The 19718-nt window shown below is 53.9% G+C and overlaps 2 protein-coding genes across 2 annotated transcripts in view; both read right to left on the bottom strand.

Moving 5' to 3' along the window:
* Window positions 1-2250: 2250 nt before the first annotated feature.
* On the bottom strand, window positions 2251-4905 carry SUPT4H1 (SPT4 homolog, DSIF elongation factor subunit). The gene is made up of 5 exons (XM_066201789.1): window positions 4754-4905; window positions 4229-4335; window positions 4063-4118; window positions 3834-3887; window positions 2251-2641 (listed from the first exon to the last, which is right to left on the bottom strand). Exons 1-5 carry the CDS (start codon window positions 4829-4831, stop codon window positions 2574-2576), a joined length of 363 nt encoding a protein of 120 aa, XP_066057886.1. The 5' UTR covers window positions 4832-4905; the 3' UTR covers window positions 2251-2573.
* Window positions 4906-5858: 953 nt separating this feature from the next.
* Window positions 5859-19718, bottom strand: part of RNF43 (ring finger protein 43) — a 57573-nt gene continuing 43713 nt past the window's right edge. Inside the window, exons 4-9 of the mRNA XM_066202110.1 lie at window positions 18949-19080; window positions 18354-18455; window positions 17518-17673; window positions 16901-17003; window positions 14901-16424; window positions 5859-8868 (exon numbers count right to left, since the gene is read on the bottom strand). Coding sequence (XP_066058207.1) covers window positions 8825-8868; window positions 14901-16424; window positions 16901-17003; window positions 17518-17673; window positions 18354-18455; window positions 18949-19080 — 2061 coding nt within the window. The 3' untranslated portion in view covers window positions 5859-8824. The remainder of the gene's footprint in view (window positions 8869-14900; window positions 16425-16900; window positions 17004-17517; window positions 17674-18353; window positions 18456-18948; window positions 19081-19718) is intronic.

Consider the following 19718-nt stretch of genomic DNA (forward strand, 5'->3'; position numbering starts at 1 on the left):
CACTGCGTTCTTGGAAGTGCTGCAGGAACAGGAGGTGCGGCTTTCAAGGACCACCGCCTTCATTTTCCTCACTGGGGTGGCTCCTTTGCACCTGCACTGCAGCTCCTGCCAGTCTTGTATTCTGGAGCATTTGGGCATCTAGCAAGGGGTGAGGTCTTGGCAGGGTTTCTGTTTCCCCAAGAGGCACAGTGACAGTGCACACTGCTCCCCGGGGGACAATTTCCTAAGCAAAGTTCCCAGCCCTGAGCGGCGACTGCAACTTCTCGGGAAGGGAGATGAGAACCAGAGAGCCTCAGCCCCACAACAATCCCAGCCAAAAAAGCCCATCCTGCTCAGGGTCCTGTGCAGAGCCCTCTCATCACCTCCTCTGCATCATGGGCCAGGGGACAAGGGTCCTGGGTTCTCATGTGGCTCCAGCCTTGGAGCAGCTTCAGCATGGCCATTCCCTGCAGCCAGGGGAAGGCAGTTGGATTGAAAGGTGCCGTGAAACAGCAGAAAATGGAGTTTGTGCCTCAGTCGGTCTCCAGCAGTTCCCCAGCCCCAGCACGAGACTGTGCTGCCACCCCGTGGCACTGCCAGCGTCAGGGTCCCCGGGCTGGGCATGGCAGGAGCGTGGATGTGTCATCCAACAACCTCCCAACCTGGCTGAAGCCAAACCCTTGCTCTCCAGACCCATCTCCAGACAGCAGGAGAAAGAGCCACCCACCTCATCCTCCTTGTCCCCCTCCATCCAGAACGTGTCAGGCTGCCCTGGCTGCAGCTTTCCCAGACCATTCCACAAGTGATGATCGCATCTGGGGGGATCCCAGGTCACCCTTTGCCTCTCATGGCACAGGTGGGCCAAAATTGCCCTCCAGAGCCCACAGGCCCATGCCCAGAATGCCTAAACCTGAGCATCCTGCAGAGACAAGCCCTGGGCTGATGGGACAGTCACACCTCTGTCCCACAGGCCTGACCTACTGGGAACTCCCATCTCCTGCCCAGACTGCAACCCAGCAAGCCTGAAGGATGATTAATCAGGCAACTCAAGGGCTTTGATTTCACCAGGGATGTGTGGAAGTCCTGGTCAGCTCCCCTTTTTGACTGCAGAACTGAACCTGCTGCTCCATCTACCCAAGAGGAGGGTCCAATCCCCATACCAGGGGCTAATGTGCTCTCAGCTCTTCCCACAAAAGGTGATTGCACCTGGCGACATTTGCTGGAGCTCAGAGCCCAGCAAGGGCTTGACTTGATCCTGGTCAGCATTGCAAATATTCATTACTTTAGCACCACATCTGCAAGGGCCCATGCAAGAGGTGGCTTAAGCCCCCCTGTGTTCCAGGCTTCTCCCACCACACATGTGCTCCAGATCTCCAAAGGAGGCCATCTCCATCTGACCTGGGGGACCTGGGACTCATTTCTCACGGCCAGCTCTACAAACCAAAGCAGTGCAGAGAGGGCATCACCTCTGCACTCCTGGAAGTGTCACTCCTCAGCCAGTCCTGAATTCCCTGTGCTGCAGCCGCTCTCATCCCAGACCAAGTGTAATTTTCAGGCTCTTCTTGTTTTCTACTATTTGTCTCCAGAAAACAAGAGATTTCCAGCTCCAGGATTATCTCTGGGGGGGGGAAAAAGGTTATTTCACAGAGCTACTGATCGAGGCTCTTTGCGATTGCTGGCTGCTGCTGAACTGAAACAAAACAACTCAAGCAAGAACCATCAGCTAAAGGAGGCCAACTCCCTCAGGAGTTCAAGTGTTACAGACACTAAGCTAACACTTTTAACAGTCAGATCCCCAGAATAGGAGGCTGGGTGGGTGTTTCCACCCCTGCTTGTCCACCCCTCCCATGTGCAAGGCCTGGGTGTTGCCTCCCAACCCCATCAGCAATGGGCTTGTCCTGCTCTGCTTGCCCTGGAACTCAGCAACAGCCAGTGAATGGTCCTGGAAGCTCCATCCTGCTACCGCATCCCTTGTACAGGACCTACAGGCGCAGGGCTCTGTGACCTCCATGTAACCACCTCCATAGGAAGCACCGGCCATCACCGTATCTGCTCCATCCAGCTGGGAGCTGCAGGTTTCCCACAGGGAAGGACACCCAGTGCAGCCGGGGCAGGATCTCCCTCTCGAGGCAGGGATGTGCCCATCGCACAAGCAGTGACAATTGCAGGGTCGGAACAGTGTGGCACAGGCAGGAGGGGCGAGTGTGAGGCCCCCACCTTACCACCCTGCAGCGGTGAAACCAGTGACAGAGTGACAGCTGGACCCAGCCCTTACTAGGCAGCGGGTTTTATTGAACTATTTACACAGCTATTTCCCAAATCCCCTCTTCCCCACACCAACTAAAAAAGCTTGGCCATCATGATTAAACACCCTTTCCCAGCCCTACTCACACTCTTCCCCCCCTTGTCAAGGCTCAGATAAATGTTTGTGGTCTGTGGTGTGGTGGAGTCCGGAGGTACCAAGTGAGGGGAGCTGAGCCAGCACACTCCGAATCCAGCCCCACTTCCCTACAGGATAAAGCCCAGAGGTTTTGGAGCAGTGCCCACTGCCTCTTCCACGCAGCACTAGGATCTCCAAGCAGCACAAGGGCCCTTCAGGTTTTTATGGCTGTGTCCCGAGACTTGTAGGCCACGCCACGGCTCTTCAGCTCTCGGACGATCCCTGGAACAAGGAGACAAACATATTTCAGTCTTCTCCAGGAATGAGGAGCCCTGGGAACTTCTGGTGGTTCTGCCATGTAGAACTGGACAATCATTTTTGTTTCACAGAATCATGGAATATCCTGAGTTGGAAGGGAGGGATGCACAAGGATCATGGAGTCAGGTCCTGGCCCTGTAGACACCCCAACAATGCTCCCCTGGGCATCCCTGGGAGCGTTGTGCAAACCCTCCTGGAGCTCTGCCAACCTTGAGGCTGTGACCATCCCCTGGGGAGCTTGTGCAGTGCCCCACCATCCTCTGGGGGAAGAACCTTTCCCTGACATCCCATTTAAACCCTAACCCCGGGTATTTCAGATGTGCCTAGGCTGTGTCAGAAGGCCTCAGCTTCTGGCCTCATGATGTTTCCAGCTCCTTCCCAATGTAGAGCTCAGTCAGAAATAAGGAACCTGGGATTCCAGACACAGGCATAGCTTTCACCCCAGGGGTTTAGGATTCACTCCTGGGTTAGGAGTCTAGTAGTCTACTGCTACGAGACGCACTTTCCATGCTGCAAAGAGCTTCTCTGCTTGTGGAGAGCTCGGAAACCGCGCCTAGCCGCTGTTCCCAGCCTGCCTACGGCGTGCAGCCGCCGAGAGCACTAGGCGAGGCCAACAGATGCTTTCTCGCTTCCCAGGCTAGGAACTCATGGGGCTAGGGGCTACATGGGCAGGAACTCAGCTGGATGGATGATGCCCTTTCTGCATTCCAGAGATAAAGCAAATCCTCTGTGCCCTCCATTCCATTTGTAAGCACACAAATCCACCACGGAATGAGCCTTTAGTGCAGGAGGAGGGGTGTGCTCGCTGGGATTTGCCACAACAGCACCCCATCCTGTAAAACCCTTTTCTATGAACAAAACTCTGTGTCTTCCTGGAGCTGAATGGTTTGAGATGTGCTCACTTTCCAGAATCACTCCTTAATCCCAGTTTATCCCTCTGATAGCCAGGCTTTAGTCAGCAGTTTACAATATAAACTCCTGGCAGGTGCAGTGCTGAACCCTGAAACTTCCAGTCCAGCACATCCTCGAAGTCACCTTTGCTGATGCCATCACACTGGGCTGATCCTGTCACACCTGGCTGATCCCATCACCCACATGGCATGTTCCCTGTGCAGTGTTCACGGAGCCCCAAACCCTGACCCCATCACACAGATACCTTGGGGCAGGCGGCCAGTCACGGACACTGCATAAACACCTGGCTTAAAGGTACCTGTGGGAAAGAAAACCCCGAGTTACCCCACTTGGAGCAGCCAGGTGGGAATCCTCAACCTGTGCAGATGCCCCCTCACTGGGGAGCAGAACCCCTTGCACAGCCCAACCAGCAGCTGTCACTGCCCCCGAGAAGGGTTTGCAGAGAAGGGATCTCCAGCCCCTGAATTACTCACTGATCCGCTGCCACTTGGAGACCCAGCTGTCCTCAGGGCTCATCATGGCAATGATCCTGTGGGAGGGATGGCAGTGAGGGGACATCTCCTGCCTGGGTGATGCCACAGTGCCACTTCGGCGTCCCCAGGCTCCTGGGGGACCAGAGCCGGGCCCAGCCCCACTCACCCATCGAAGGAGGAGCTGGTGCAGTCATAGACCATCTCGCGGTTGCCCTTCATCTGCAGATACGTCTCGCAGTTGTCACAGCCATCATACTCGAACTGGTCAATGGTCTAAGGGGACACGGGTGTCAGGACTGGGACCAGCCGGCAGCCGGGTGGCCGCGGGGCCGGGAAAAGGAAGGGAACCCCGGGAAGGAGGTTACAGGGCCAGGGCCGGGACGGACGGGAAGCGCCCAGAGGCTGCAGGAGGCAGGGAAGGGCCGTGGCAGGAGCGGGGAGGCCGGGCCGGGATCGGAGGCACAGACCGGGCGGGGGAAAGACCACGAAGATCCAGGCCGGGAAGGGGAGCCTGGGGCCGGGAAGGAGGGCCCGGGACCAGGAGGGCCAAACCGGGCGGGAAAAAGGCCGGAAAGGGCAGAAAGGCTCGGGCCGGGGCCGAGAAAGAGAAGAGCAGGCGCAGGGAAGGGCCCGGGCCGGCGGGAAGCGATCCCCGTGCCGGCCCCTGTCCCTGTCCCGTGCCCGGTCCCACCTTGACGAGGGAGCAGAGCAGGCAGGCGCGCAGGTGCCGCAAGTCCTTGGGGACGGTCTCCAGCGAGATGGCAGCCATGGCTGCCCCGGGCCCGCTCTGCGACTGCGCCGCGGCCCCGGCCCTGGCCCCGCCCCGGGAACGGGAACGGGAGCGGGAACGGGAACGGCTCCGCCCCGGCCCTGGACCCGCCCCGGGAGCGGGAACGGGAACGGGAACGGCTCCGCCCCGGCCCTGGATCCGCCCCGGGAGCGGGAACGGCTCCGCCCCGGCCCTGGCCCCGCCCCGGGAGCGGGAACGGGAACGGCTCCGCCCCGGCCCTGGATCCGCCCCGGGAACGGGAGCGGGAACGGCTCCGCCCCGGCCCTGGATCCGCCCCGGGAGCGGGAACGGGAACGGCTCCGCCCCGGCCCTGGATCCGCCCCGGGAGCGGGAGCGGGAACGGGAACGGCTCCGCCCCGGCCCTGGATCCGCCCCGGGAGCGGGAACGGCTCCGCCCCGGCCCTGGACCCGCCCCGGGAGCGGGAACGGGAACGGGAACGGCTCCGCCCCGGCCCTGGCCCCGCCCCGGGAGCGGGAACGGGAACGGGAACGGCTCCGCCCCGGCCCTGGATCCGCCCCGGGAACGGGAACGGGAACGGCTCCGCCCCGGCCCTGGCCCCGCCCCGGGAGCGGGAACGGCTCCGGCTCCGCCCCGGCCCTGGATCCGCCCCGGGAACGGGAACGGGAACGGCTCCGCCCCGGCCCTGGACCCGCCCCGGGAACGGGAACGGCTCCGCCCCGGCCCTGGATCCGCCCCGGGAACGGGAACGGCTCCGCCCCGGCCCTGGCCCCGCCCCGGGAACGGCTCCGCCCCGGCCCTGGATCCGCCCCGGGAACGGGAACGGGAACGGCTCCGCCCCGGCCCTGGACCCGCCCCGGGAGCGGGAACGGGAACGGCTCCGCCCCGGCCCGAACGGGCGCGGCGGGAGGGACTCTTGTCACGGCCGGGCCGGGGGTCCCTCCCTGCCGGCTCCGCCGCCGGCGCGGCCCCACGCACAAAGAACAAACGCAGGCAGCAGACCGGTACATGGATAAATATATTAGTAAATAAATATATTTCTGAGCACATCAGCATATTCACACATCTTTGTGTTTATCGGACATAAATACACAGTTTTGCATATATATAAAACGGGTTTTTTTGGGGGTTTTTTTCCTTTTTTTTTTTTTTTTTCCCCCTGCGTGTGGTCTTTTTTTTTTTTTTTTTTTTTTTTTTTTTTTTTTTTTTTTTCCTGGGTCATAATTTATTCCCAAGCCCTGAGAGCCAGGACAGACTCAGCAAAAAAACCTAAACGAAACAAAAAGCAACAACAAAACGAACCGATATTCACATTTCCAAAGGATCTGAAAGATTTGTGGGGGAGGGGAGATATCCAGCCAGCCCGACCATATGCCCAGTTCAGGGGGTGGGAGCTCCTGGGTAGGGGGTCCCTGGGGAAGGGCTGGGCCTTCAGTTTGGATAGAGGGAGCTTGGGACGCTCTGGCTTCCATCAGTTTTCAGCTGTGACTTTGGATGCAAAGAAGGAAAACGAACTGTGTGTCACTGCAGGGATGCTGGAGAAATTCCACGGTGGAGCCCACAGGCACTGAGCACTCAAAAGCGTAACTCAGAAGCCAGAGGGAAAGAACTGTGAGGAACCATTCCCTATTTTCTCAGATACTGCTTCTTCCCTTCCAGGCAGCCAAGGATAGTCATCCATCTACTGAAGAGGACCTTTCAAACCCAAGTTCTCAGAGAGTTCCTCCCTCTCCTCCCCGAGCCCCCACCGAGGCAGACCTGCACTCCAGCATTTTCTACGTAAACAGGAGCAGCAGCATAAGGTCGGGAAAGGGAGACACTTGGAAGCAGGCACTCCCCTGGTAATACTGCAGTGGGGAGTGGAGAGGGTGCACGAGTGCTGATCACTTTCCCAAAGAAGCTTGCGGCTCACAAATTCAGGAATCTCCTCTTTTGTTAAGGGATAAGGAGGAAAAGAGAGGACTTAAGAACTGCACTTGCTCATTTGAGCAGTGAAATGCATCCCTGGAGGCTCTCTGCCTTCCTGACTCCTAAAAGAAGCAGTGGGAGCACCCCGATTTCATGACCCTCCCCTCTGTTAAGCCTCTGAGCCCTCCAGGATGGTCAAGGATGTGGGGAGCTGGTTCAGACAAGCCCCGGACCAGGAGCACAAGAAGCCAAATGGGGTGAATCCAGACCCCCTCCTGGATTTTTCCTCTAGTTTAAGACTGACTTCCCTGCACGGAACAAAACTTCTGAGCTTGTGTCTTCTGCTTGTGCTATTGGACAAGCAAGAGCCTGGAAAGGTCTAAACGTAATTCTGCTAGGTTCTCTGATGAAAGAAATTCAGCTCTTCCTTAGACTGAAAGGTCCCACAGGGGCCTGGTCACAGGAGACAAGGAATGAGCACTACAAGGGAATAATGTTGGGTTTAAAACAGTGCTATTGGCTGATCATTTGACTGTCAGGGACTGATTAGCAGCTGGGACAAAGATGCCTTTTTCGAGGATTAAGGGCAGCAAACCCCATAAAAAGCTTTTCCACCAACAAAGGAAGGCAGAGGATTATCCTGAACTGGGACTGCATCACCAGAGTGCTCTCTTGAGAAGCTGCTCCTTCAAAGGAAGACACAGGAAGCTTCACTGAGCAGATGGGAAAGTCTGTCCCTACATCAAGTTTCAAATTGTTAGGAGTTATCTTCAGCTTCAGTGCTGTATCCTCACCAATCCTTCCTTGTGCTTGGAAGCACTTGGTGCCACAGAAATGTGCACTTCACTTGGGAATCTGGCTGATTCTTTGGCCTGACCGATCATTCATGGCAATGAACTTGACAGGAATTCTCTGCTGTTTGAAAGGTGCATGGGTTCTATATGTTTTGAATTCGGCAGGTTTTATTTTGCTTGAATGTCTGCAAATGATGAGATGTAGGACATAAGAACTAGTGACATTCAGAAAACCCCAAAATACTCATAAATGGGGAGGGAGGGGGAAAGTAATAAACCAGAGCCTGATGATTTTTCAGGTTTTCTCCCTGAATCATCAAAATGTTGCAGAAGACAGAAAAATCCTCTTGAAGGATTTCAGGAGTCTCCAAATATTAAGTTAAGGCTGGGTGATGGATAGGGCTCTGCTCTGCATTTCTTATGAAGGCTTTTGCTGGGAATTTTTCCTGTGTCTTGGGGCAATGAAGGAGAGGAAGGAGAGAAGCAGGAGCCCCACGAACTCCAGGATTTTTCATGACTCCTGTGATGGGGCATCTGAGATACGTTTGAAATATGCTCTTTACAGGGCTGGCCATGACAGCTATTTGAGGGTAGGTGGAGGAGTTAGAGGGTGAGTGAGAGACTTGTTCACATTGCCAGATGAGAGGGTGGATCCTTTGCAATGGAAAGAGTCTGACCCAGCTCCTTCCCAGAAATGCTGATGTCCTTGTGTCTTCTCCTCTCCTGCTGCTGGCAAACACAGCCAGTGGCAGGAGATGGCATCAGCTGAGGGACGCTGAGGTGACTGAAAGCGGTGGGAGCTCTTGGTTTCCACTGAAGTCAGAAGCAGCACCTTGCAGGGCAGCCCTGTGAGCGGTGAGATGGAGAATATCTTGTTCCTGTGTCAAATAAGCGTGGAAAAGTTAATTGAAGAAATCTGGCTTTTGACCTAACTGAGGAAATGAAGTCAGGAGCTACCAGGCCACAGAAAGTAATTTCTGCAGCTTTTGGTCTTGAAGGCTTGTTTATTTTTGCAGTGTTTAGCAAAACCTTCTGTGGCATGAACACGCCAAAATAGCAGCTTGCACTCACTCGGTGAGCCCTCCCTGGGAGCCCTGCCCAGCTCGGAGCAATGCCACGGGATGACGAGGGGTTGCCTGTGCCTTCAGAGGAGATGGGGCCTGGAGAGCAGGACTCTGTGTGACTGTCAGGGTGTGGGGACGTGTCAGGAAACCACGAATGGCCTGTTGCTCTTGGCAGTCTGTGTCTCAGCAGGGCAGGGCTGGGCTGTGTCCACTCCAGCTCCCAGCAAGCGAACAGGCCAGTGTTTTATTAAACTGAGTGTTCATGGACATCCTGGACCTCCTCTTCAAATCCTGCCATTCAAAGAAAAGGAGAAAGAAAAGTGTGAGCTATACCTGGCTGAACATTCCCTGCCTCTGCAGCGGTTGGGGCCTTGACCCTGCAATCCAGAGAACAGATGCTGCAGGAAAAAAACACTAAGTGAAAGCTACTAAAAAAGCCACTAAGCCACTTAAACAGGCTCCCCAGGGAATGGTCCCAGCCTTGAGGCTGCCAGAGCTCCAGGGGCATTTGGACAACGCTCACAGGCACAGGGTGGGATTGTTGGGGTGTCCTGGGCAGGGCCAGGGACTGGACTGGACGATCTTGTGGGTCCCTTCCAATTCAGGATATTGCGTGATTCTAGGAAGTTTCTCCCAGTTTTTCAGAGGGAATTTTCTGGCCACCTCCTAGCCAGTTTATTCCTCTAAGGTGAAGTACAATAAAATCTTAAGATAAGACATCAAGTTACTCCTTATATATTTCAGAAGAGGCAGGCCAAGGGCACCCCAGGATTCGTATCTCCACTAGGCGTTTGCTTTTGAGGCTTTTTGATGTCTGCTCTTAGTGAAAATCTGTACACCCGATTCAGAAATTATTAGAAACAGAAAATAACACTGATCCGTATCTGACAGAGCCAGGGGGGCAACAGAAACTCCAGGCAATAAGCAGAGAGCAGTAATGCAAGATAGGAATGACACATGTTCCACAGTGTTCGAGAGGTTGCACAAATTGCTTCTGAGCCCAGCTCAGGCTCAGGCTCTTTCCCAACCCCTTCTGCCTGGAGAATTACTGACAGGCAAGTGCTGAGCAGTTTGCTTGGAACCATCCAACAAAAGGGCTTCCTAAAAAGGTGCACCGAAGTCACTGCTCCAGACAGCCCCTTTCTAAGTCACTGCCTGTTGTCACACACACCACGGTCCCTTCCTAGATGTCTCTCAAGCCTGCCCAGAACTCTTACACAAGGTGAGCATAGCCCAGCAAAGGCATACAGGCATTATTTTTCCTATTTCCCCTTTCCTGAATGTTTCGGAGATCAAAGGAAAGAAATGCCAACTTAGAGATTAATTGAGGGCAATTTAAAACTTTTCAGAAGAGTCACAACAAATTCTTGTTGGTTATATATCACCAGCTGTAGGAGCAGAGTCTTGAAAATTAAGTATGTGGGAAGAAAACAAACAAATGAGATTGTGCTTGGAAAAGTGCAGCTAATCAGTGTAGGGAAATGAATGCACATGGTGTTATACATGTACACATGTATATGTGCAAGCATGGCCATAGTACCCGAAGACAGAGTTTAAGCGTGTCTTGCATTTGTGACTTGAGTCACAAGTACGTGGAATAAGCCATTTCCAACTGCTTCCCTTATCACCAGCTTATGTGCATCCCCAAATGGGACTGTCCATCTTCAAGTCCTCTGTGTTCACATGGCTTCAGTCTCAAATAGCATTACTAAAGTATTTTCTGAAAGCTGTGCCTGCATGTCTCCCCTGCTTGTGCTAAGAAAATATGAACTGGGAGAGGTGGGAGAACCTCGGCTGCTGGACTGGGCATGGCAGGGCAATGATCTGGAGCACACCTGTGATGACACCACAAAAATCATGTTCTTTGGGTATTAGGTTTTAAGGGTGGTCTTTTTCCGTCCTCTAATCCCTTTCCCCCTCCCTAATAAAGATCAAAGACGTGACATGAAAGAGACTCAGGATGAGCATGAGGGAGGAGAGGGGGAGGATGTCAAGAGCACTGCAGGACGTGAGATTTCCCAGGGAGAGAAATCAAGATATTTCATCAGCCTGTGCTGGAGTAACGTGGCTGTCCTGGGATGCTGTCTGGGTGTGCCAGGGCAGTTCAGGAAGCCATCCAGCTGGAATTCACTGCCAGTTGTCTATCTTCCCTTAAGAGGATCCATCAGCATTGCTCCAGGATTGATTCTCCAGGGACACAACTCCCAGGTGTGGTCTCTCCCAGGCAACAAAAGAGGCAGGGATGCACCTTTATGCAAAGCCCGCCAAGAAGGGCTGATGGAGGTGTTTAAGGAAGAGGCATAAACTCCAAGATCGTGCAAGGCTCTTTGGGATCATCCACAGTATTATTCCTTGCAATGCCAGTGCAAGGCACTGCCTGCACAAGTGGAATTTCTCCAGGGGCTGTGGACCAAGATTCGGCCTCACCTGGCAGCTGGGCGAGGTAAGCACACACCTGGAGGGTGCTGCATCCCACAGGAGCACCAGCAGCTTCTGGAAGCCCTGGTTTAATAACTTCCTGAGCCAGAGGGTGGATTTGCATCTCTGCATTTGCTACCTCTTGATCTGGGCTCTCAAAATCATTTTACTTCTGGCATCTACACCCCCTGGGCAACCAGCACCAGTTTCACTACACACCATGTGTTGCCTTTTGGGTGTTTAAAAGCTTCTGGTTCCCGTTTGATGCCATCAATTACTTTGTTCTAAGTACTCTCTTATCTGCCTTCTCCTCTGCTCTCCTAATTTCATATCCTCTCTTTCATATCCTCTGCTAATCACTTCTTTTCCCACATGAAAGTTTCACTATTCCTTCCCTTTTCTCAGAAAAACTCATTGCTGGGATTGTACCAGATACCTTTCTGCCCTTCTTCCAAGTCTGATTTCCCTTTCTTTTTCCACCCTTTTTGGTGATCAGGAGCTGTGCGATCACTGCAGGCTTACACAGCTGCATAAAGACATTTCCTGCTTGTCCCACATAGTTGCCAGCCAGCTAATGATAATGATAATAATAACAGTGATGATAACAATAACCTGATTTTTACTTAAAAGTGGCTCTGCTCATGTGTGGCATTTTGTGCTGCTTACAGGGGATTTCACCCACCACTCCATCACCCGACAGCTCAGCAGCAGCAGATCCTCCTGTAATACCCTGTATCCAGTTTTAATGCTGACATCGTGATGGATTTTATGTTACACACTTTGCTATCTCCTCTCCCTGTCCAGGATATTTATGACCTTGCTGGAAGGTTCAGACAGTTGGAGAACTCCACTTTTCTCCTTCTCCGAGTAATTCCCCTCCATTAAGTCTGATCTGCACTCTTGTTTCCTTTTTCAGTGAGTTATTTACCTGTGAGAGCACCTTCCCTTTCATCCTTTCAGAGCTTACTTCCCCTAAAAGATCTGCAGGTGTTACCTCTCCCAACAAAAACTGGGTTGCCTCCTCCCCTACTTCTCACATTCCGCCATGTGCCTACAAGTCAGACCCTGTATTTGAATTTTTAACAATTTGCTTGGCTGGAAAGTCAGGCTCATCGTTCTGTGACTTCAGCTATTTCCAGCTGATACTGCCCTCAGCTCTTCCTCCTGGCTCTGGGCATGGATAAGAGATTGCAGTCCACATTCAGGATTTATCAGCTGTGTGCTTGAGCCCTGCAGGATGCCCAGTGGGTAATCCGTACCCCTGGCAATTTGTTACTCTCCACTGTATTTCAGAAGTGCTCAAACTGGTGATTTGATTTGTGAGGGATCCTGCCAGGTGAGAACCTCCCCAGGCACGCCCCTGGTGATCACTAATGCAATAAAGGCTCTTCTGTTCTGCACTCAGAGCCCCTAAACATCCCACAAACCCGTGTTACTCCCTAGGTCTGAAGAACCCCGAACAGCCTTCTCCCTTCTGATGGAGCTGAAAATGTTTGCATTAATAGTCTATTTTACACAAGCTGTTCACAGAAATATTCACTGGCCTGTCTCTCCATGGCTCTGCACTTCACTTGGCATCCAGCTCTGATTTCCTTCTCCAGCCACACCTTGGCTTAGGAAGAGCAGTTTCCGAGTGCCCTCTCTGCCCGGCTGCTTGACCAGCCCTTTTCTGGGGCGGTAAATGATCCCTGTGCCCAGAGGCACCTTCTGACTGCTTATTTTAGCCGTATTCTCATAAAACTCTCCTGTCTATGTAGGCTCCTCTTTGCAGCCTGTGCTGATGCAATGCCACCCTAATGCCCTAATAATAATACCCTAATGCCACCCTCCTTCTACTTGGGGGCAGTTGGGGATTTTTGTGTCACTCGTCACTGGACTTCACACTCTCCTTAGTGCTGTGTCTCTCCCATGCCACCAGAAGAGACGCACGCTTCTCCTCTCTGTAATTTCACCTAAGAATTACAGGGTCCCACTGTTTGCTTTTCTTTTAAACTGCATTTCTGAAAAGTTTATGTCAAAACTTTAATTTAAAGCTGGGCTTTCTAAATCATCCGCTTGTATTTTTAGTCTTATGCCATTTATCTGGAGGCAGAGATGCATTTTTCCTTGGTCTCCTTGTCTGTGTTTTGTGTCCTGCTTGCATGGGACTGTCTACTTCTTCTCTATTGATTTATACCTTTCCTAAGATAAAGAAGCAATGTGACTGTAACTCAGAGCTTGGGTTATGTCAACAGAAGTTTTCAGCTTGGTGGCTTCTCTGCGTAAGCCCTGCACAAGCTCTGTGCTCTGTCCTCTGCTCTTAATAAAGTCAAATCCTGAATCTATGTAGTCTCTCAATCTTGCAAGGGAATTCTGACTCTCTGGGTGGCCCTGAAAGCATCTACAGAAGCTACTGCAGTAAACAGACATAGATTCACAGCACTTTCAGATATATTGGTCCTTCTACCTGCTGGAATGGGGAGGGAAGAGGGAATGAAGGCTTGGTGTGCTTGGCAAAGCAGCTGGCACTGGCTTTGGGTGAGGGCCAGAGGGTCATCTGGAAGTGGGCACAGACTGGGGCCACTGAGACCATTTCCAAAGAGACAGAAGCATCCCAGCACAGACCTTGCAATGCCCAACACCCTGTGTTAGGTGCACAGACTCCTGCTCTTGGAACCCTCCCAGGTTCATTTGGAAGCTCAAAGCAAGCCCTGAGCAGCCCACCTTGAGCCAAGAGGGCTCTCTCCACGTAGGGTACCCTGGGAGGGCATCGGCACTCAGGGCTCCCTGCAACCAGAGACATCTCTGCCCTGCTGCCTCCTTATCTCTCCTAACACCAGCATCCCTCCAGGCCTTGGAAGAACCTCCCTATCACCTATCTGCAGTGTCAGGCACTTCTGCACCTGGGAAAAGTATCTGTTCCTAGGAGTCTGGGAGGCCAGAAGGCTGCAGGGAGCCAGGACCGTGCCCATCCAGCCTCCCCTGCCCCACTGCCTCCGCGGCACCGGGAGCCTGGGCGTGGGGTGGGGCTGGATAGACAAGCACTGGGAGGAAGTTATTATCTCTGCAGCACAATGGGCACAGTGAGTCACAAGTTTAAGGCCAGTGTTTTAACAGAAATTAGACAGCCAGATCTGTGTTTGGTACCTAAATCAAAAGGATTTGCCCGAGGACCTGCAGTGAGTCAGTGGCAGGGTGAGGAAGGGAGCCAGGCTCTGCTCCCAGCCAGCACCTGCCCCTGCTGACTTGCAGGTTGCTGCCTTCAGAGGACCTGAGAGACCAAGACCTGGGAGCTAAACTCAGGTTCTTTCAAAGATACTCGTCTCAAAGGCATTTTCCCTCTCTTTGTGAGAGATGTGCAGCAGATAGGCAGAGGGCCAAACTTTAATTACATCTGATTTCCAAAAGACACTAAACAGCAACTCCCACACAACAGAGGCAGGTGAGAAATGAGGGATGTGCAAATCCAGCAACTCAATGAGTCTGCTCTACTACCCTGGGCCACACACACTTCCTCTCTTACTGATTCCAGTTAGCTGGACTTGGCTGAAACAACTGAAGCCCAAAAAGCCTTAATGATAACGACTCTGCCAGTAAGACACCCACACTGATGCAAGGACACTGAAAAACGTAGTCCCACTCCTTCCTTTGGGAGATATTCCAGCTGCTAGAGATGTTTAATTAAAATTAGCCAGCTTATTTCTCAGTTGCAGTACTTCAAATTTTGGTGCACTCTTTAACACACTTGCTTATCATTCAGGCCATCACCCTCACAGGTGAGCTCTGCAGTGCTCCTGCAGTCAGTGCTCCTGTAGGAAAACCTACCAGGAAGGCACCAGGTGTCCTGGCAGCTGGAGTTCCTTCAGCAACACCCCTCCCTCCCCATTCACCTTCCCGCTGCCAGGAGAGGCGAAGGCCAGACTTACCCTGACCACTCTGCTGAGATGGGCAGTGAAGGCGGGCACTCAGACTGTGTCTGGGGGTGCCCGCGCCTGAGAAATCTGCAGGAACTGAGCGGTTTCTCTCCCATCCTGACAACCCCTCCTCCTGCTTCCTCAGCTCGGAGCTGGGCTGTGGCACTAAACATTTCCACAGTGGCCGGGAGCCGCTGGGCAGGGGAGAGCTTGGGATCAGGGGCTGGGCTTCGGGAGAGCAGTGGTAGCCAGCAGGATGGCCAGGAGGAAGGCGAGGGTCGCAGGATCCAGGCTCAGCTGAGTCCTTGGGCAGGAGAGCAGGGTCGGGCTCCAGGGGACACTTTCTTTTCCTTCGGTGATGCCTGCTCTGTAAGCTGTGTCTGGGGGGCAGCGGGACAGGGGGTGTGCCAGCTGCTCCCAAGTGTCTGTTGGCATCTACACTGAAGTCCAACCTGTTTGGCAAAGTGGAGGGGGCATGAGAGAGCCCCCAACCTTCCTGGGGACAGGTTGGCTGTCCTGCTGGAGCTGCCTCCTGCAGCACAGCGCTGCTTTCCAGTGGCTGCTCAGAGTGATGGCTTTTCTCAGTCCTCTTTTGTGTCCGAGCACTGTGGAAGGCAACCTTGGCCCCCGAGTACCGGGATTTGCGTGGCCCCGGCCCCTGCCCGGCCCGCCCAGGGGGACACTCCGCATCCCGCCTGTAGTGGTGGTGCTGGTGGTGGTGGTAGTGGATGTGGCTGAGCACCTGGGGCTTGGCTGGGGCAGCCCCCGTGGGCACCATCAGGTCCAAGGACCGCGGCCGCCTCTCCCTGGGCGGCCGCAGCTGCTCCTGGCCGTGGTCCGTGGCGGGGCCCTCAGAGCTGCAGTACACGAAGGGATCATAGTCGCTGCTGAGGGAGCTGCGGAAGGTGGAGCAGCTGCCGTGTATGCCCTGCAGGCTGACATCCGTGCAGTTCAACATGGAGTCACTGGAGGAGCCATGGCAGGGCCCTGAGCTGGAGTCACTGCCTGGCCCGTCAGCCAGGTACCCGCTGTGCTCCGTGAGATAGCTCTCCCCAGAGCCACTGCTGTTGTGCTGGTGCCCGTGGCCAAGCCCCCGGCGCAGGGCAGGTGCACGGTGCTGCTTCTGTGCCAGGGCTGCCTTGGGTGCCAGACAGGGGGGCAGAGGCTGAAGGGGACATGTCCTGTGGGGTGCCAGCGCCTGCCCACATGCAGAGGGGTTGGGGTGCTGCTGCCCCAGCAAGCCCGGGGCCAGTGGGGCCACGTGGCTACAGGCCAGCAGGGAGGTGGCTGGTCTGTAGGGCATGTAGTGGATGGTGCCAAAATCCAGCTGCGACAGCTCTGGAGAGTGGAAGAAGGAGTTGCTGTGGGCTGGCTCTGGGGGTAAGCTTCTGAGGTTCCTCTGAGGATACGCGTGTGGGAGGTGGTAAAGGGCATGTCCCGGATGCTGGCGGAAAAGATGGAGTCGCCGCCCAGGCTCCATGTCCTGAGGGACCAGCCTGGAGCTGGCAGCCATGGCCTGGTCCCCCGAGTCTCTGGCTGTGGAGAAAGAAGGGAGTATCCAGCACATAGATCAGAAGGGAATATCCAGCATAAGTCCCACAGCCCAGCTGCAGCAACCCTGGCACTGATGCTCCACTGCCCTCCCACCACGGTCCCACATCCCACCCATACTCTGCAACTCCACGCTGCCACCACCAAAACATCCTGATGGTCCTGCACACTCAAAACTCTCCCTGCCGCCGTGACCTCCAGATCCCACCTTCCCTTCCCCACAGGTCCCAGGACTGGAATCCCTCCGCTTGGTGCAGGTCCCAGCCCAAGCCCAGCACCTCACTGTACCCTGGTGGGCTCACAGGGAAGGGACTCCTCCCCACGCACACAGTCCTCTGTCCACTCCGTGCACAGGGATATGAAGACCTGCTGATCCATCTCCCAAGAGCAACTGGAGCTCCTGGGCACAATCCTGCAACCAACCCTGTCCCCAGCTGGGAAATGCTGTGTCTGAGCCCTACCAAGAATATTGAACATGCAAAGTGGACACGTGTGGTGTTGCTGCAGCCAAGGGTCAACACACTCCCGATGGAACTCGTGGGAGCATGAGATGATCCGCAGTTCCTAGAAAGAAATGGAGAGGAGGAGGATGAGCAAAGAAAACCATGTTCCAAGACCTGGATGGGAGTGATGTGGGAGTGCTTCTTGATGAAAGTGAGCTTGAAGGACACACAGATGTCTAACAGTGAGGGATCTGCAGCCCAGCTGTGCATAGAGGAGGCTGTGGAGCACCTCCGGTTCTGCTCTGTGAGCACCCAGAGAGGTGCAAGCCCTTGGCAGTAGGGAGATTTCAGGCTGGATGCTCTGGAGCAGCAAACCCACTTTTACTCTATTTCAACATAGGCATTTCATGGGCATTTTACCCCACAGCCACAGCTGGATTCCCAACTTCAGCAGAGGCTTCATAGCCCAGGGGCAGACACACCTCCATGGATGTAGTCCCTTTCCAGCACTCAGGAGTTCAGAAAGAAGCATCTCACAGGCCTCCCCCTCCTGTCATCAAGCTCAGCTCCCACTTCTGACCCCCCGGATCTGGGAAGCCAGAGCCGTGAGTGCCACAGCCCTGCCCGAAGCCTACCTGCCCCTCGCTGAACTCCTCGAGGCAGATGGCACAGACCGGGGCGGAGCTGCAGCTGCTGGCCGAGTCCCAGCGTTGGGCCGGCCGCGCCCGGGGCTGGTAGCGGCGGGTGGCCAATTGCCCGATGGCCTGCAGGGTCTGCTGCTGCACCGAGTCCTGCAGAGACGGACGGCGCTTGAGGAGAGGTTCAGCCTTACTCTGCCCTCCCGTTTTCAAAATGGGATTATCAGAAATTTGGGGATGATACTCATCTGCAGAGGTGACTTTCTGTCTAAACTGGCTCAGCCAGAGTAGGCTTTGTCACCAGCAGGAGACATCTGGCCCTAGACATGCAAATCACTCAGCAGTGCTGAATTATTGATCCCCAAAGAATTGTCTCTCAATAGGACAAATGGGATAGTCTCAAATACGGAAATACATCTGACTCTGGGAAGATGATTATTTAATTTGTTAATTTCTATTAAGAATACTAAATCATACACTTAGAGAATCTTGGAATGGTTTAGATTAGAAAGAACCTTAAAGCTCATCTTATTCCACTCCCTGCTATCTTCCACTATCCCAGGTTGCTCCAAGCCCCATCAAACCTGGCCTTGCACACTACTTCCAGGGATCCAGGGATAGCCACAGCTTCTCTGGGCAACTTGTGCCAGAGCCTCACCACCCAGGACAGGGAAGAATTTCTTCCCCACATCTAATCTAAATCTCTCCTCTTAGTTTAAAACTTTTCTCCCTGTCCTATCACTATCTGCCCATTTCCCCTCCCAAAAGGTGTATGTTCATGCTTTTCCTATATTCCTGTGTGCTCAGACGTGTCTGCTCCATGAGATCCCTACCTGAGTCCTGTTCAGCTGGCACTTTGTGCGGACAACAAAAATCAAAATGATGACAACCACAGTGCTGACCACTGTGAGAAGAATCCACACGTCGTAGTCTGGCTGTTGGATAAAACAAGACAGAAATTACTCTTGGTGGGAGTAAGAGGCTAGGGGAATCTCCATCTCTTCTGGACCATCAGCCTTGGGAAATACCATCCTTGGCCAAGCTCCTTCTCTTTGCTCTTCACAGGTAAAAGAAAAAACGGTTCAGTCTTTTCTGCACATCCATACAAGAATGGAGTATCTCTGTCTTGCAGCATATCAGCTCCCTTGAGACCATGGTCTATGATATCACAAGATGAGAAAATCAAGACTTGGTCTTACTTGAAGAGACAGAGAATCCCCTTGCCTCACTCATGACATTAAAGCAAAATCAACTAAGTAAGCTGAAAGTGCTTTTGAGCCTTTACTTGCAGCAGGTCTGAATGCCACAGACAACTCCTGCAACAGGCTGTAATCCCCATCCTTGAGGAGGAGAGCTCAGCCTCCCTGGGAAAGCCCAGCAGGCTGGGAGAGAGGAAACAGGAGGCAGTGAGAATCATGTGTCTCTCACCCAGGCTGGTGGTTCCTTGACCTCTATCTTCACATGGGCCTCTCTGTTCTTGTTCACAACGCCCATGAGGAGCTCAGCGTCATGACCCCTGATCAGGACCACGGGCTGGCTCAGGCCTCTGGGCTTCCTCAGCTGCAAAGAAACAAACACAGTGAAGGCTGATCCAGAACAGCCTGAAACAAGGTCAGTCCCGGTCCCCCATGCATGTCCGTTCCTCGTGATGCTTCTTGCAACACTTCAGAGACAGACTGCTTCCCCAAGTTTACACTATCCCCCTATGATGAATCAGATGGAAGCTTCTCTTTTACCAATTTTTTCCAGCACAGATTTTCTTCATTTTCCCTGCTGGTGACTCCTCATGCATAACCAGCCATTGCTTGGTGTCTCTTAAGCCTCTTTCAAGGCCCTGTGCAAAAGCTCTTGGACCCTCCTCATCCCTGTGGAAGTGCCAACAGCACTGCTGAGAGCTGCCTTCACCACAGAAATGCTTCCTCTGCTCTGGACCCATCCAGTTCCCCTCCTCCCTAAGGACATCTTCCTTGTTCCTGGTCACACCGGCAGTTTCCCACTGTGGTCCAGGAAGCCTGGAACAGGCTGGCTCAGCAAGTGTCCAAGCCTGCTCTCCTCCAGACTGACTGGATCAAGGTGGCCATCAAACCCAGTAACCCCTTCCCATACCCTGTGGGGATACCTGGGGGAATCCAAAGGTCAGTGGACAGAGATGGAGATGTGAACGGAGGTGCAGGAAGACCTCCTCCAGGTCAGGAAGA

This window comes from Chamaea fasciata, unplaced genomic scaffold (genome assembly GCF_029207755.1).
Source record: "Chamaea fasciata isolate MVZ Bird 193981 ecotype frontalis unplaced genomic scaffold, bChaFas1.0.hap1 SCAF_21, whole genome shotgun sequence".
Taxonomy (NCBI): domain Eukaryota; kingdom Metazoa; phylum Chordata; class Aves; order Passeriformes; family Sylviidae; genus Chamaea; species Chamaea fasciata.

Coding starts and splice junctions, on each gene's coding strand:
- SUPT4H1 (XM_066201789.1), bottom strand. CDS start 4,831: ATGGCTGCCATCTCGCTGGAGACCGTCCCCAAGGACTTGCGGCACCTG. Junction 4,336..4,753: donor TGCTCTGCTCCCTCGTCAAG/GTGGGACCGGGC, acceptor GTGTCCCCTTAG/ACCATTGACCAGTTCGAGTA. Junction 3,888..4,062: donor CTCCAAGTGGCAGCGGATCA/GTGAGTAATTCA, acceptor TCTTTCCCACAG/GTACCTTTAAGCCAGGTGTT.